The 18,874-nt window shown below is 40.5% G+C and overlaps 1 protein-coding gene and 1 long non-coding RNA gene across 5 annotated transcripts in view; one reads left to right on the forward strand and one right to left on the reverse strand.

Annotated features, from left to right (window-relative positions):
- Window positions 1–81: 81 nt before the first annotated feature.
- LOC121401542 lies at window positions 82–15,328 on the forward strand. The gene is made up of 2 exons (XR_005966337.1): window positions 82–180; window positions 13,224–15,328. It is a non-coding gene; the product is annotated as an uncharacterized LOC121401542 (long non-coding RNA).
- The window catches only part of ice2.L (interactor of little elongation complex ELL subunit 2 L homeolog), a 34,766-nt gene continuing 26,769 nt past the window's right edge, over window positions 10,878–18,874 (reverse strand). For 3 of the 4 annotated variants that reach the window (XM_018252929.2, XM_041586687.1, XM_041586688.1), the window contains 2 exons: window positions 17,856–18,111; window positions 10,878–11,270 (listed from right to left, as the gene is read on the reverse strand). In XM_018252929.2, coding sequence (XP_018108418.1) covers window positions 11,091–11,270; window positions 17,856–18,111 — 436 coding nt within the window. In that variant the 3' untranslated portion in view covers window positions 10,878–11,090. The remainder of the gene's footprint in view (window positions 11,271–17,855; window positions 18,112–18,874) is intronic. The other variant, XM_041586689.1, reaches the window with a different exon arrangement.

An 18,874-nucleotide genomic window follows, 5' to 3' on the forward strand; every position in this document is an offset into this window, starting at 1 on the left:
TTGAACACGCCCCTCCATTGAACTCCCACTACACTTTAGCCACGCCCGCTCTGATAGGTCTGAGCCCGGATTTGAGACCAAGCCGCGCCCCTTTTAGCCCGTGACCACGCCTATCAGTCATTCCAGCGAGATGAGGAGCAATGAACGTGAAGGGAAACCCGCTAGGAGACCGCACCCGAGGTAATGATGGGCAGAAAACAATGGTGTCCTGTGCCTTATTTCACCTCTCACCCCGGAGACTTACACCGGCAGCGCTTTATAAGGACAGGGAGGGAGCCAGTAATCAATATGCGCCATTAAAGGCTGGGTGAATGGACTGTCACTCATTGCCAGTATCACAAGTAAATGACATGATATAATGACACACTATCACTTTCCACTCTGCACTTTACTCCCTGCTGCCAGGCCTGGACTGGTAATCTGTGGGTTCTGGCAAATGTCTCCATAGACAATCACTATTTATTGGGCTAGTGAGGGGCTGTTTGGGCCTCTCTGTACCTGAAATGCTTGAGCTGCATCGTGTGACCCCATTGCTGTCTGTTAGGCACTGCCCGGCTACTTTCATTCTACTGGCAAATACGTGTGTAACTCCAATACACGGGGTGACGGGCAAATACCCTTCATGTCACTTTCTCCAACACACAGACACAGGCAGCCAGGCCCAGACTGGCAATCTATGGGTTCTGGCAAATGCCAGAGGGGCTGCTATAAGGTCCCATAGAAAGTCAGTATTTAGTGGGCTGGTGAGGGTTGTTTGGGCCTCTGTGTGGGCTGATTGGGCCTCTGTGTACCTGAAATGCCAGGTCCTATTTTAATTCTCAGTCCAGACCTGCAGGCAGCATTGGGTGGGAACCAGCAGCACAAGAGACAAGTGGAAAACCTAAAGCCCATTATGCTTGGTATAAGCCAGGGGACAGAGTCCCCAACCTTTTTTTACCCATGAGCCACCTTTAATTGTAAAAAGAGTTGGGGAGCAACACAAGCATGAAAAAGGTTCCCTGGTGGTTCAAATAAGGGCTGTGATTGGCTATTTGGTAGTCCCTATGTACAGGGCCGGACTGGCAATCTGTGGGTTCTGGCAAATGCCAGAGGGGCTGCTATAAGGTCCCATAGAAAGTCAGTATTTAGTGGGCTGGTGAGGGCTGTTTGGGCCTCTATGTGGGCTGATTGGGCCTCTGTGTACCTGAAATGCCAGGGTCTATTTTAATTCTCAGTCCAGACCTGCCTATGTAGACTGGAAGCCTAAAGTGGACTCTGTTTGGCAGTGCACTTGATTTTTATACAACCAAAACTTGCCTCCAAGGCCACTGAGAGCAACATCCAAGGGGTTGGAGAGCAACATGTAACTCACGAGATACTGGTTGGGGATCACTGGTATAAGCCTTGCCACTCCCCTCATCTGTAAATAACCCTGTCTATGGCCAGACATTCAGCTGACACAAATATTAGAGGTGGTTCACCTTCAAACAACTAGTTGTTTTCAGATAGATCACCAGAAATAACGACTTTTTTCCAATTACTTTCTATTTTCTTTCCAAATAGAATGTAATTGAAAAAAGTCTTTATTTCTGGTAAACTATCTGAAAACAACTGAAGCGTTGGAAGGTGAACAACCCATTTAAAACCAGACAGAAAAATATACCTGCCCTCAAAGGTGTGGGATTAATGAACATTTCCTTACAGGCAAGGGTAACATTGTGTCACAAAAGACAAACAAATTAAGGTAAAACCAGGAAAAGACAGTTTTGGTAAGTGGAATTATTCCTAGCATTGTGTTGCCTCAGTCCTACTATTGTAGGAATAAAGGTCTCCACATCTGTAATAGTTCCAGGGGGTTAGTTACTGCCTAAAGTAAACCCTGCTTATTCACCTATGTGGCCCATACCAGAAGGGTGATAAAGCTTTAAGATCATAAGTCTGTTATTACCAATTATGACAATATTTGCAAGGAATAGAAATGGGAGTAAAAATTAAAAAAAAAAATGTATTGTGAAAATAAGCCTGATAAATTGAGCCAAACTTTGGCAGAGATAGGATGAGAAGAAAATTCACACCAGTAACTATGCCCCTAGGTGTGAAAGATTCTTTAAAAAGTACATGAAAGAATAGGTGCTCTGTTTTCTAAAACTCTGTTTGCAGCAGCCATATCCAGTCTGGAAAAGAGTCCCTGAGGGATTTCCCCCCTTTTTTTTTTTATAAAGAACTAGAAGGTAATTTATGATGGTAAGTAAGTACTACAACACTGAGGGGTGAAAAATAAACTTTTTAGTACTTAAACCTTTATTGAATTTGCAGTGAGGAGGCCAGTTGACCCTCTTGGGGCCCCGATAGCTGTTGCCCCTGTTTACATATAACTAGAAAAGTGAGGAGATCAATCCAGGGCAGAAGATCTGCAACAATGTAGTTTATTAGCAGCTACAAAACACACAACATGTTTCGGGCCTCAAAAGCCGTTTATCAAGTATAAAGGGCGTTTGAGGCCCGAAACATGTTGTGTGTTTTGTAGCTACTAATAAACTACATTGTTGCAGATCTTCTGCCCTGGATTGATCTCCTCACTTTTCTAGTTATATGTATGCTGAAGACTTGCAGTGAAGTCTAAGAGGAAAGAAGCACCACTGCATTAAAAAACTGGGCAGTGCGCTGAAGTAATTCTGTTGAGTGAGCTGTTGCCCCTGTTGTTACACTCTAAGCTTGCATGTTTGGCAGCCATGTATTCTAGTTATTCAGCAATACTCTGCCCTGCACGTTGGACTGCATGTAAGTAGCAATCTGCAGCTGGCTCACATGGTGACTCACACTTTTATATCAAGATTAACCAGAGCTGCACATTGTTTACTTTTCAGACAGTTATCTGCAGGGCCCGATGCCATCTGTAAACTGTTTGTATAATGGTGTTTTAATGGCATACAGTTTATTCAGCAATCTAAGGGCCCCTGCCCTTGTCAAGTAAAACAGATTCCAATATCCTTCATGTGGAATGTATCCGGCAGCACACAGGCCAAGTTCATGGATAGTCAGTATATGTCACCTGTCACTCTTATTTGTTTTCATTTGGCCAAAACACTTCCAAGCAACTTTACAAAAATACATTAATTATACCTTTTCAGTGATTCTAAAGTAACTTGTAAATGTAATTTTTATTGAAGGCAGTATCTGTCTGGCTGTGTATATTCTCTGCACTATTGCTGCCGACTCCTGAAACCATGTCGCAGTAGTCAGCTGATTAACAGACCTGGAGGAGAACTGACTTCTATCACATTGCTTCACAATGAGAACGAGAGACCAGATAGGGATAAACCAATACTTCTTTCAGCTGAAATTACATTTACAAACACAGTAGAACCCCCTATTACACTAGGGGGGCATGTGCAAGACTCACTCGCTCAGTCACATACACAACCTAAAGCAATAAGTGATTGGTGCAGGACTGTATAAGGGCAGGACTTCAGGGCCGATTTCGTAGCGATCTGACGCGCTGCGCAAAATCGCAGGCGACACATCGGATGCGACGGAAACAAGGTAATTCAATTACTGCGTCTGCATCCGACAGTCGTGTCGCATCAACAATGTGACACGATCGACACTGCCATTACTAACCTTGTTTCCGTCGCATCCGATGTGACGCCTGCGATTTTGCGCAGCGCGCCAGATCGCTGCGAAATCGACCGCAAAGTCCTGCCCTAAGGGGCAGACTAATTGGAATTGACCATTTGCAGGCAGAACCATGGCAAAGCATACATCTGTTTAGTAGTTTAAACCTCTTTATTTTACAAATAATAACATTCATAGAGGAAAAAAAGCAGTTTTTGGGAACATCAGGATCAAATTTTTATGTAAAACCTGGGAAAACATTTCTTAAAATCAGGGAAATGCATTATAATGGGACCACAAATAAAAAATGTAAAATGCGGGGAAAACTTAAAATCAGGGGACTTAAAATTGTAACCATGAAATCACTGAAATGTTTAATCTGTATTGAAAAGTTGCCTACAATTGCAGATTCATTGTACACATTTGTATGCATAATTTGCAATCGTTTTTGGACACAGATCCCTTTCATTATTTGTGAATAGATATATGGGTGGTATTATTGCAGCTTTTTTTCACCATATGATTGGATATTTCCTATCTTGAAATGAAGATGATGTTGGGGTATATTTATCAAAGGTGAAAAGAGCTTTTTTTATTGGGACAATGATGCCAACTATTGCATCACTACTATTACCTGGCTTAAACCATTGTTTGGCTACATTTATGCAGGTAGAGTGCAAATAGTCCTGTTGTAGTGATGACTTGACCTGCTCCGTCCCCTCTATTTGTAGACCTGCGCCCACCCTGCAGTGATGTCAAGGGCCGGGGTGAGGCAGGCCCGAGTCTATAATTTCAGGGAACAGAAGCCAAAGATTCTTTGTGGTAGCGGCCTTTACCTGCCTGACCAGTGGGTTCTGTAGTTTGGAGGCTGGCCTGAACATCACTATCCTGTTATCCGTTATGTTTTTGGGAAATAAACCACGTTGCTTTTTAGCAAATCTGTACAGCAATGGAGAGGCTATAGGAATGCAGAAAAGTTCACTTTAGGATTTTAGGTCAGTAATGAATGAATACACCCTTGCCTCATCCTACTTATAAGCTCATATTGGCCTGGAATATTTCCTTGGCTGAGGATCTGATCCAATCTCTGCCCTACAGATATTGCCTCCCTTGCTGACCTTTCTCCAGTATAAATTCTTTCTCTATTGTAACCACCACCCCACCCCCAGCTAAGGCTCCTTTCACCACCCACAGAAAAACTTCTGCATTTCCTGCAGGCACAGATTAGAATTTCTGGGCAAAGATCACAGACACTTGTTACAAGCGAATATAAAACATACTTCTGAGCCACACATCCTATAGAAGTACAGCCACTTATAGAAATCAAACTGCCATAGCACTGATGTCGAAAGGGCTTCTTGATACACGGCCAGACGGCAGCGCTCAGTGCAGCTTTTTGCACCACATTATGGATTGATTGACAGGCACAACTTGTGGCAGACATGTAAGGGGCGTCTATTTGGGAGTGTCTGCCACTGCAAGGTGCATTGGGAGCCCTGTGCCTAATACTTGCTCATGATCTCATACTGTATATAAATAAACCCACTTTTGTTTTAAATAATAGCAGAACAAAAAGGTCAGATATTTTGCAGACAAATTGCACTGATTTGACTCTTAAGGCCCCCATACATGGGTTGATAAAAGCTGCAGACAAACCTTGTCGGCAGCTTATTGGCCCGTGTGCGAGACTACCCGACGGGTTTCCCGATCGATATCTGGCTGAAAGTCGGCCAGCTCTTGATTGGGCAGGGTAAAAAAAAAATCCTGTTGGATTGCGGCCGCATCCGTTTGTTGATACAGTCCTGTGATCCAACCTCCCATATTGCCTCCATTCTGATCCGATCAGTCAAATCAATGTGGGCATATTGGGTGTATGGCCAACTCATGTATGTGGCCCTCTGGTGGGCTACCTGGCTGATATCTGGGCATAAATTCACCAGATGTCAATTGGTTTGAATTTCCAGTCAGATCAAGGAAACTATCTGTTAATGAGTGTTAATGCCCTCAATCGAAAATGGTCCAAGGGCCAAAGGTCAGTTAAGCCCAGAATTAATAACATCAAGTTGGGCATATACAGTATGTGAGAGATCCGCCGGTTGAAATGAGCAGGTCTAATAATGCATGGCCAGCTTAAGTGGAATAATTATTAAATTTATCAGTCTTTTGAAAATCATCCTCTTAGTATTCTCATTAAAGATGAAAAAAATAAAGGCTTTAGTGAAAAAGCAGTGAAACAGCACATTCACAGCATGTTGTATCTTGCAAAAGTACTTCTTATTCCCAAAACAATGCCACCGCCGCCTTCACTCAGATACTATTATTTACTTATATCAGCTTGGCCATTTAACCTCCCCCTCCCTCCTGGCCCAAGTGCTTAGGAATTCAGGACCTCCCTACATTCCTGGGAAGCTTCCCGGCTACCTACACACCCCAAACAGGAGAATGTACAGGGATTTCACTAGGTGCAGAGTATTCCAGCCCTGTTTTGTACCCCCAGCAAGTTCCTGCTTCTGGAAAATCTGAGGCTGAATCATGGTGTTTCTTTCTGATACTATGGTTCTGCATATTTCCACTAAATAATACAGTGGTGTGAAAAACTATTTGCCCCCTTCCTGATTTCTTATTCTTTTGCATGTTTGTCACACAAAATGTTTCTGATCATCAAACACATTTAACTATTAGTCAAAGATAACACAAGTAAACACAAAATGCAGTTTTTTAATGAGGGTTTTTATTATTTAGGGAGAAAAGAAATCCAAACCTGTGTGAAAAAGTAATTGTCCCCTGAACCTAATAACTGGTTGGGCCACCCTTAGCAGCAATAACTGCAATCAAGCGTTTGCGATAACTTGCAACGAGTCTTTTACAGCGCTCTGGAGGAATTTTGGCCCACTCATCTTTGCAGAATTGTTGTAATTCAGCTTTATTTGAGGGTTTTAAAAGCATGAACCGCCTTTTTAAGGTCATGCCACAACATCTCAATAGGATTCAGGTCAGGACTTTGACTAGGCCACTCCAAAGTCTTCATTTTGTTTTTCTTTAGCCATTCAGAGGTGGATTTGCTGGTGTGTTTTGGGTCATTGTCCTGCTGCAGCACCCAAGATCGCTTCAGCTTGAGTTGACGAACAGATGGCCGGACATTCTCCTTCAGGATTTTTTGGTAGACAGTAGAATTCATGGTTCCATCTATCACAGCAAGTCTTCCAGGTCCTGAAGCAGCAAAACAACCCCAGACCATCACACTACCACCACCATATTTTACTGTTGGTATGATGTTCTTTTTCTGAAATGCTGTGTTACTTTTACGCCAGATGTAACGGGACGCGCACCTTCCAAAAAGTTCAACTTTTGTCTCGTCAGTCCACAAGGTATTTTCCCAAAAGTCTTGGCAATCATTGAGATGTTTTTAGCAAAATTGAGACGAGCCTTAATGTTCTTTTTGCTTAAAAGTGGTTTGCGCCTTGGAAATCTGCCATGCAGGCCGTTTTTGCCCAGTCTCTTTCTTATGTTGGAGTCGTGAACACTGACCTTAATTGAGGCAAGTGAGGCCTGCAGTTCTTTAGATGTTGTCCTGGGGTCTTTTGTGGCCTCTCGGATGAGTTGTCTCTGCGCTCTTGGGGTAATTTTGGTCGGCCGGCCACTCCTGGGAAGGTTCACCACTGTTCCATGTTTTTGCCATTTGTGGATAATGGCTCTCACTGTGGTTCGCTGGAGTCCCAAAGCTTTAGAAATGGCTTTATAACCTTTGAAATTGAACTCGATGTGCGATAGACCACAGTTAAGTTATTTTTTAACAAGGGGGGCAATCACTTTTTCACACAGGCCCATGTAGATTTGGAGTTTTTTTTCTCCCTTAATAACGTAAACCTTCATTTAAAAACTGCATTTTGTGTTCAATTATGTTGTCTTTGACTAATAGTTAACGTTTTTTGATGAGCAGAAACATTTAAGTGTGACAAACATGCAAAAGAATAAGAAATCAGGAAGGGGGCAAACAGTTTTTCACACCACTGTATATGAGTGTAAGAACCAATTTCTCCTCCTCAGATGTAAGTATGCTCAGGCTGTGCTAGAGAAAAGAGAAGAATCTTCATCACTAGTTACAGGCAATCAGATGATTAGATACAGAAAGGCCAAATATCGTTTACTGCAGCTGCAATTTGTGCTATTTGTTCCTTGAGAAATACCAGTACCTACCTGTGAAAAGAGTGTTGCTAAAGCTCTACTGCGGAGCTACATTTCATACTCTGGATTTGTAATCTTTTATACACTAGCAGGGCTGCCATCAGTAATCATGGGACCCCAAAGTTAGCAGCGGAGGGGGCAATTATTAGCCTATTGGTTACCTGTACCCCTGGGTGGTTAGTCCTGATAAGTAAAATGCCCCCAATTATGTCAAACCATATATCCTTTTGCACACTGCACCTTGGAGCCCCTGACTATAGTAGCTGCTGTACCCCCTGATGGCGGCCTGTATACTAGTGTAAAAGTTGGGAATGTTGGCCTTTTCCTGCAATTTGAATGTTACCACATTTACTAAGATTCTTCTGGTATTGTGCTATTAATTTTCTTCATTTATGGAAATATTTCCCTTTTCTCTCACTGGATAAATCTTGCCCTTTTACATCTCTTGCATTAACATCTTGTATGTCTGCGCAAAACTCACTTTTTTTTTAGCAGAAACGCAAATACGTCAATAAACTACCAAATCAGTAGACTATGGGATCTGCACGTTTAAAACCACACTAAATACTCAGCGTATTTTAAATATGTCGTCCAAATTCTCAATGAGAACAATGAGAAGTGCATGTTGGGAAAAGAATCCTACGTGCTGAAAAACGAATGTTGAGGGTCACATGTGGTTTCAGTGGCGTATTTACGCCTGGCTGCAAAAACACCACGTCTGGCCTTGACCTTAGTTGATACATTTCTTATCTTTGTCCCTGCTGAGCAGAATCTCTGGGTTTCATTACAGGCAGCTGTTAGAATTGATACAATAGTTGCTAATACTCCAGAGATGCTGCTGAGAAATGTATCAACTAAATGTTGCAAAATTGTAACAGTTCAGAGTCTGCCCCTGAATTACTGAGCTGCCAGACTCAAACACCAGAGACAGGAAAATTCAACTTTAAACTTAAATTTTGGAAAAACTGTAAAAAATGGAAAGTGATTGAAATAAGTCTTTATTTCTGGTATATCTGAAAACAAACTAAACTGGAAAAAGTGTTGTATGGTGAACAACCCCTTTAATGTTCATTTTGTTATTCGGAAGATTCACTAAGACAATCAGCTTTGGGAAGTGATTCAAATAAAAAGTGATAGTCCTAGCAGAAAGGCCTGTGCCTGGTAGAAATACTGGAGAATAGATTTAATGTACTTAATGGATCCCTACTCAGTAGAGAGTCATACAGTTGTGTGGGGGTAGCTATCCTCTCTCTTGTCTGATTCTTTCTTTCTAACCTGTAGTGTGTTTATTGCAGGGCAAGGATCAATGGTCCCAGTCATAACCTTCTCATTCCTTATTTCCAGCTTAACACACACACACATCCAGCTCATTGTGGTGAGATTAGAAAGCATGTTTTTCTGGGAGCAATTCAGCACAAATAACTTGCCAGTGAGTCATGGGGATATAAAGGGGTTGGCCCATGACATCCATGGAATTTGATCTGAAAACATACTCTCTGCAAAACTTCGTTTTATGGCACAGGGATCTGGGAATGCATTAACTTTCTCAAGGCCGCAGCCAGTGTGAACTCAACACATTGTCACTGACAGAGTGGCTGGCAAACCAAAAGTCTACAATTACAGACAGCAAGTATATTATCGTTTATAAAACAATTCCACACTATTCTATTGTCTGTGCCTGTCCCTCTACTGTCCTTTCCTTACGTGACACAAGCCAGATCTGCACTTCAGAAGCAGCAGAGGTTTCCCTGTAGGAGCAGAACTGTAGAGTAAACGTCCCCTGCAACTGCTGCTGGACCAGGATGTATAGGTCCCAGTGGGATAAACATATATTCACACTGTGTATCAAATGTTAAGATAGCCCTAAAATCGTTTTGCTGTGGGGCCCAGTAACCTTCAGTTATGCTTCTGTTTCCCTGTCCTTAATCAGTGCACATCACTCTGTTGTAAAGCATAAAAGATCATTTGTGGTGGCAGCAATGCATCCAAAGAACCTGATGGGGCACCACTGATAATTTTGCTATACAATCTGGGTTTTAGTAAAACTGACCATATCTGAACACTCATCACATGGTTATGAGCAAAATTACCATTGCAATCCATCCACTCGCTGAGAAGAGGCATTGAAGGATTGTTATGGGTCTGTACAAACTATACTTTGAGGTGGCCTACATACTCTCATGGACACACAGTAACAGCAAGATCTTCACTGGCCTTCAATCAGTCACACTTCATTAGACAGAGAAACGACATGATCCCCAGCTGTATTGCATCATTACACTTTATACATAGATAGAAAATAAATACATTTATATATATATATATATATATATATATATATATATATATATATATATATATATATATATATATATATATATATATATATATATATATATATATATACGTATGTATCTGAGGCTACATATCTGAAGTGCCACTTCCTGAAGTAGAGATCTCAAAATTGAGTTTATATGCAGAACACTGCAAACCAATGGGGCTGCTATTTCATTTAAATGGTGCTCAATTTCACACATTAAAAAACAAGAATAGAGTTAAATCTCTAAATCAGAGCATCATACGTGTATGAGTATTTTAGTTAAAACCCTTAAACATCCACATACTGACTATATCAGGTATTCTTCAACTTTTTCTTGTTTTCTTGGGGGGGGGGGGACTTTATCAGTTCTACCACTTAAGAACTCAAGAGTAATGGGCCTGATGTTAATGACAAAGTTAATGTAGAAACAAAACTCCCTGTTGTAAAGCAAATTTTAGAGGTATGTGGATACAAAACACACAGGCTAAAAGTCTCTGTGCTAAATCAACAATCACTGCAACAAGAGGTGAACACCCCCCAATTCAATTGTTAAAGGGCCAGTAACACCAAAGGGTATATATAAAAAAGGTAAATAATGTACTGTTACACTGCACGTATACAAATGGGGCAGTTATTTGACTTGAGATTGGGCTGTACAGCACACATTTAAAAGATCTGTAATGTCAAAAAGTGAAAATATTTTTTACCTTGAATGGCTGCTCCCCCATTTGTATACAGCAGCTGATTTGAGTAGAATTTCTGAAGCAAACACACAATGTTTACCAGTGGGGGCCACAGGACATTGTATTTATTTAAGTACAGGTATGGGATCAGTTATCCAGAAACAGGAATTAAAGGAAGGCCAAATCTCATTGACTCCAGTTTAATGGAATCCCACCCACTCAAACATGCACATCAAGGCCCTACAGATAGCAGGTGAGGCTCCAGTGTGTCTCTCATATCACTTTACATTAGATTTATGCCCACCAGTCTATTTAGCTGCTTTTGCACTCCAAATTCTTTGTTTTGCTCTCAACTTTGATATCCTGGCCGGTCTCTTTCCTTTATTCCTCTTCTTCCTTGTCTTGTTTGGAGGTTCAGAAGCCTCACTGTCTGTTGCTGGCTTTGCAAGGGTCTCTTTATTACTTTGGCATTCTTTCTGTTTATTCACCTACAAACAAACCATAACAATTTTTAACAGGTTTGAGTTTGTGCAAACATATGGAAACATTATAAAGAAGCAGCATTATTTACAAATCACCAACATATTACACCTTGCTTTACAAATATTGTTCAGCATTCACACCATTCCTTGCACCAGTGAAGCTTACAGTCTAATGTCCCTGTCATACACACACCTGAACACACCATATTCTGTAGTGCAGCAGAGCTGACCAAGTGCTTTAGAGAAGCAAGTATGAGCATTATAATGGGTAAAGGAGGGAAAAGAATGTGGCCGACACTGGGGACACAGAATGTCCCACGATAGATAGAGAGATATATATATATAGATATATATATATATATAGATATATATATATATATATATATATATATATATATATATATATATATATATATAATGTAACAACTATTCTGTATTTTATTGCAAAGTTTTCACAAGTAGTGCCATATAAATAGGCATCCAACATATATAGCAAATGTTCTAGAGACAACAAAATACTTAAAACTGTTTTTTAAACCTGTTGGCTGGAGAGTACAGATAAAAAATAAAAGTAGCAGATACACTAAATAGAGCTAAGGAAATTAGTCACTTTTCAAGTTAACGGAACAGTAACATCAAAAAATGAAAGTGTTTTAAAGTAATACAAATATAATGCAGTGTTGCCCTGCTTTTTTCAATTTCTGCTATTGCTACACAGCAGCTTGTTTATATGAACTATAGTAGTGTTTCTGAAGCAAACACATCAGTTTAACCAGTGCAGGGCAACAGTACATGATATTTTCATTACTTTGAAACACTTATTTTTTGGTTTTACTGTTCCTTTATGATCACTGAAATACCCAAGTTGACTCGCCAGGCACCCAGCACTTTGCTATCACATGAAGTTGCTTTTTATGTATCTAATTCCAAGGCAAAATGATCTGTATTACATAACAGGTATAACATTATCAGCGTCCAGTCTACAGTAAATAAACATATTCCAAGACTGATTTAGAAACATTAAGGAGAAGGACTGTCTGTACTGTAGTGATGGCAAGTGAACAAAACAGTGAAATGCTTTTTGCCAAAAATGTTCCCACATAAAACCGGGAATGTTACAATATGCCGTCCCATAAAAAATGACCAACTAAATGATAACTGGAAACAACGATTACAGAAATAATAAATCTGATTTGCTACTGGATCCTGGGGCCACACACTCCACAATATCACTGCAGCTGATTCTTGCACAGTGAGTTACGTTCAATACAGTTGTGATGTATGAACACTAGTCCAGTGATCCCCAACCAGTAGCTTGTGAGTAACATGTTGCTCACCAACCCCTTAGATGTTGCTCCCAGTGGCCTCAAAGCAGGGGCTTATTTTTGAATTCCAGGCGAGTTTTTGTTGCATACAAAACAGATGTACTGCCAAGCAGAGTCTCCTGTAGGTCTCCAGTCCACATATGGGCCACCAAATAGCCAATTACAGCCCTTATGTGGCAACCCAGGAAGTCTTTGCATGCCTGTGTTGCTCCGAAACTCTTTATTTTTGAATGTGGCTCACGGGTAAAAAAGTATGGGGACCCCTGCTCTAGTCTATACTTGAGGAAATCCATGTGGCAGTGTAATGCCGGGAGATGTATATAAGGAAACTCACAGAGTACAACTGTGCAGATACTGAGGAGGGTTATAGTACATACAGCATATAAAGCCCCACTGGAGACATAGCACTGTGTGTATGGAAATATAAACATTGGCAGTAGCCCCTGGAAGTATACTAAGCAGATCACTACTTGAATTATACAAGAGAACAGAGGAAGTAGTAAAGCATAAATGGTTAATGATTGAAAATAATATGATACTGACATACAATAAAATCTCCACCTACTGGAGAAATTAGATGTAAATCCTGTAATCGTATTAACAACGTCAACTCTGAAAGGCATTTGTACTGCAGGTTCCCATGAAAAGGCTGGAGAGTACAAGATGGCTCGGCAACAGGCCCTGTGAGCAAGAAGAGACTTGCATCTCCCGCATGAAAACCTTCCCACCTCCAGCCTCCCCCAAATACTTGTTGTAAAAGCTTTCTGCCAAGAGGCTGCCAGGGAAGGAGGGGTGGGAATGCTGATGAGGAGTTACCCAACAACTCTTCATTCAGTCCATGGACTTTCTCTCAATGCATGAGATGGAGAAGAAGGCAGCAGCTCTGCAAATGCTGTGTCACATTAGCTCACAATAAAATGTAATATTCTTCTAATACAGAGAAATATCAAACATATCTTTTTAGATTCAGGAAAACACCATCATTGATTTTCCCTATATCTCCTGAGCAGGACAATGCCAAATATGTCTAGTTCTGTGGAGATTTCCATAGACACAGATAAAGATACTATAACTACTCTTGATTGTCAGCTCAATATCATTCAACATGTTTTTAGGTACAAAGAGAAGTCACCAGAAATATTAATGCCAGGATTATAAAATGTGGCATGCTGAGACATCAAAATGGAAATTTTTATCCGGAAAACAATGTGGCATGTTAATAAAAACACTTTCTAGGACAAAGACATTCCACACGGTAAATAAGTGCGTTGTCTTTGTTGAAGTTGACAGTTGCAGCGATTATAAACTTTGCGATATGTTGGTTTTACCACCAGTGATTTGGGTTATTTCCAATGGAGATGCATTCTTAATAGATGTTGCCCACATTTGCACATAAATAATTGGGGGCGACTAATCTCCCTGTCGGCAACTTCCCTAAGATTCTGGAAGCCCAGCATGTCTTCCAAGACTATGGAGGGGTTCGGGATGCAAGGACAATATGGGCCCGGCCCCATGAGATGATGATGATTCCCCCGGGGCCACTAACACCTACTCTCAGCTCCGTGTCTAGAGACAAGTGGGCTACCAGAATTAAAAGGCAGGTGTCTGCTTCCTAAGCCCAAACTGCTGCAGATCTTTCTGAGCCTCGCCTGCGCAGGACCAGTCAGTACAAGGTTAAAACACCAAGGAAAAAGCACTTCTCAGTGCTATTTTTGCTTTCCACCAATAATGTATTTGGAGTAGTTTATAATACTTGTTTTGAAGAAATAATGTACAAGGTGCAAATCCCAACCATAACCATGGTGTATTTTTAAGCAGACAGCTGGTTAAGGGCATTACTGCAGCGTAACTGAAAAGCATATACCAATCACAATACACAGAAGTTAATTATTTTGTGCTAATGCCAGATTGCCCCGGATGCATGCCTGAAGACTAGTCAGGCTGCACAGAGGTGTACAATCCACACACACACACAACAAAGGACTAATTATGAATTGAACAGGCACACCCAGTGCAAGAGTCACAGAGATAAGGCAAAAAACTTCTCTGCTACATGTGACATCCCAAGAGTCCTTCTCCCCCAGCTGCTGTAAATGATCCCCTTTGTTTTCTGGGAAGCCTGCTACCTAGCAACAACTAAGTGGCATGATAGACCTTGCCAAAAAATTGCCAGCCCTCTTGTCATCATGGCTGCCGAGCACACTGCTCAGTACACTAATGCAATAGAATATCCTGACAACAGGAGAAACGACATTTGGGAGGTCTGTCTTCCCACAAAGCTGTTGCTAGCAGTGTGACAGGCCTGTAGGGCTCTAGACACATTACTGATTAGAAAATCTATTACTAATCTTTGCCATTCAATCTTCTTTAAAGGGAAAATCAACGCCCCAAAAAATGTTTTGCCTAGTAAAAGAAAACATAATTGTAAGCAGCTTTGCAATATACATTCATTACAAATTTTCTGGTTTCTAAAATGTATGGTTTTTAAGTTATTTGTATATGTAAGCAATAACTTGCTGTCCCCTTTAATCTCTGCCTTGGTGGCTCAGACTGTTGATACAATGTAAGACAAGGCGGCTGATTAACAGACCTGTCTTTGCTGGGGAACTAAGACGTTTGCAACATTGTTTAAAAAGTAACAAGCAGGAGTTAAGCAAACATTGCCTTCAGTAGCTATTGATTTTACAAAATAACTTTAAAAGCACTGAACATTTTCAATAAATTTATATTGGAAAGTTACTTACCATTGTGTGTTCTTTTATTAGGAAAATGTTTATTTTGGGGAAAACTTGCCCTTTAAGGCTCTGGTGAACTAGACAAAGCAGAGCTGCAAGGGCTAAAAAACTGCTGCCCAAGCCACAAACTGGGCAAGTACTAACCCAAAACAATTAGCTGTTGTTTTAAAATGAGTCTTTCATTCTGCCCTTGTCAGAGATGAGCAGATTTTTAGGTCTCACTCCACTTTCCTACTATTCCAGGTCTCATGGCTTCTAAGCTTGAGCCAGTGCCGATTTCTATGTTATCAAGGCTGACTGCACAGCAAACAATATTTGCACGGTACAATATGGATGAGGTTGTGGGCCAACATGCTGTAAAGCTAAACAATACAGAATTAGAAGTGGATCAGATCCTAAATCTTCCCAAAAGCCTCTAGCTATTTTAATGTAGTTCCTATAAAGCTTTTAGCAGAGCCATGTTTGTTTTGGGTAGGTGTCACTTATACCTCCCATCTAAAGCCAGGATTCTCACATCAGCTGGTGTCTCCGACTAGGCTCCTACTCTTCTGACTACAAATCTGACCATTTTTCTCCTGTTTGGTAGGAAGTCAAAGCCAGATACTGATATAATACGTTTAAATGATTTTAAATGCCTGGCACAGTTATTTTTTATTTATAGGGGGGCCCTTGGCCACCAATGATTTTTTTAAATTTGTAGTGGGCCCTGAGCACCAATGTTTTTTGTTTTTTTTTTTAAACTTTTATGGGGGCCCTGGCGCAAATAGTTTTTAAAACTTATGTGGGACCCTGGCCACTAATTTTTTTTTTTACATTATAAGGTGGCACCAGCAAATGGCTTTTTATAACTTGAGTGTGAGGGAGTTTACCGTTTTTAGCGCTGGTGTCTATGTGGTGTGGGCGGGATCTGGGATGGGGCTTGGGGGTGGGATCTGGGGTGCGTGGGGACCAGGGGGGCCAGAAAATGTTTCTGTAAGGGACCCAATAATTTCTGATGGTGACCCTGGATGTGGGAGATAATAAGCTGCACATTTTTAGGTAATTTGTCAGAATGATATATTTTTATAAAAATGACTAAACTTAGTAAAACTTTTGATTTGATTAGAAAGATATATTTATGCATTTTGAATTTGTCAGAATGTGTATTATTTAAAAATATATCATTTCCTTGGTGTACACCTACTGTCAGGGTTTTCTTTTAATTCTAAAGTATGTAGATTTCTCATGCAGCCCCTGAAGTAAAAGAGTAAGTGACATTTTTGACTAAAAATGAGGGAAACTGACAGCAGTTTCTCTGCTCTATGAAAGCTCTGTAATGCATGAAACAATTATTCACAAAATGCACGAGCCCCTCCCAGACTAGAGAGAGATCAGCCAGAGGCAGAAACATTTTTGTCCAGAATGGAAGTTTCATGTCACTGTTGGATCACAGTGAGTAGAAAAGATTTGACGAGCACTCCATTCACCCATTAGATTAAAAGAAGTTGGATCACAGCACAAGGCTGCCCGTTTGTGAAACGTTCAAATCAGTGATGCCAGTTCTAAGCCCTTCCCATAATGCAGCAGGAAACCTACTCTAAACCTTCATATTAATAAGGCTTTGCTTTCTAAAGAAAAAATACACTGCACATTTGCAGCAATGGGGGTGTAGTATCTCTAGTTATGTTTCTGTTTATACAATACAATAAGTTGTATCAATAAGTTACATTAAGTTGTATCAATAAATAAGTAATTTTTCACAAAGGATCTTTTTTTTTGGTTGTAAAATAAAGTGGCTGTATAACCACACTGAAAGGACTGAGGGTACAGGCCAAGGATAATTGATTGATCAATGCACATTCCCTGGCCTCCTGTATACACACTTACAAACAAATCTAGTTACAAATTTATGATGATAACATAGCTAAACTATCTGCAAGACCAATACTTTCCAGTCAGTAGACATTTTACAAACATTTTTACCTAATATGCAGGCGCCAGCATATTAAATATTACCGGAGGCATACGAGGTTTGTCTTGTGGCAGAATAGAAAGTCAATAAAAATAATACATTTTGTGAAATAAATTGTGAATGATCCCTCAAACATTTTAGGTTTCACAATAAAAGCATACACAAGGTAAGCAGTCACAGCAGTCAGTTGGACAGCACTGATCTAGCATATATATATATATATATATGTGTGGAGTGTCTCGACATTTTTTGTACCATGGCGATCAGTCGTTCAGTTGATTGGACAGGTTAAAAGATTTGTCAGCTACCGATATCGTTATTTATCTTTTTATCAATGGGTGACTGTAACTACTATTTGTCAGACGTAACTTTAATATCTGAATGGTTTCAGGTTATGAGATGCACAGATGATCGTTCCATTAGACATAGGCTAATAATGTGCACATCTGTGGGCAGCTGTACTGTTCCCTAGCTGGCTCGGAGTATAATACCAAAATAAACTGATTTGTGGGTTTGTATCATAGTAGTTGTTGAAGAAAAACAATGCACTTCTCTCAAGTTCAGCACCCAGAAAACTTACCGGAGCCTTCACCTTCTTCCCATCTGTAGTAGGTGGGAATGTGCAAGGAGGACGCCCATGATGGATATGGTAAGGTAGAAGAAGATTAGAGTTCACGGCCACCCAGGGAACACACAGTGTGGAAGGGGTTTTTGGAAGGCTGGCGTGAGCATCATACAGATTGTAGGATCGACGGCAGCTTTCTGAAATACTTTTGTAGAGGCAGACTGAGGAGTCTCCAGAAGTATGACTGAGAAGGTAAGATCCTTCCTGCAGACTTAATACAAAATAGTTTTGGCTTAGATATTTGCTTATCGCCTCTAACAGAGACATTCAATGACAGGGATATGTTGCCTTAACAGCATAAACTGATTTTTATTTAGGGAGTAACCAACTCAGACAGTAATATTTGTTGTGAATGCCCTCTGTTCATCTATGGTAAACCCAAACATATTCTTCTTATCACCATTACTCCATTTTATTTAGATCAGCCTCTCTTCATGTTAGGTCTCAAATTCTGCAACCCTATATTACTCTATACGGTTTAGTCTCCCAAATACAAGACTCTCCATTTTTGTTTATGTAGCAGTCACTCCTGTTCATTTGCCCCGTCTGCCAATCTAGAACCAAATAGACTAAGATGACTTACCCTCTTTCATCTGCGGTCAGTCGCTCTGCTGACTTTTAAAGGAACAGTAACACCAAAAAATGAAAGTGTCAACTAATGAAAATATAATGTACTATTGTGCTGCACTGGTACAACTGATGTGTTTGCTTCAGAAACACTACTACAGTACTAGTAGTTATATAAACAAGCTGCTGTGTAGCCATGGGTGCAGTCATTTAAAGCTGAAAAAGGAGAAAAGGCACAGGATACACAACAGATAAGCTCTTTAGTATACAATGTTATCTACTGTATATCCTGTGCTTGAATGGCTGTCCCTGTGACTACACAGCAGCTTGTTTAACTAGAGTTGTGTTTCTGAAGCAAACACAACAGTTTTACCAGTACAGCGCAACAGTATATTATATTGTCATTC

The sequence above is a fragment of the Xenopus laevis genome, chromosome 3L, assembly GCF_017654675.1.
Source record: "Xenopus laevis strain J_2021 chromosome 3L, Xenopus_laevis_v10.1, whole genome shotgun sequence".
Taxonomy (NCBI): domain Eukaryota; kingdom Metazoa; phylum Chordata; class Amphibia; order Anura; family Pipidae; genus Xenopus; species Xenopus laevis.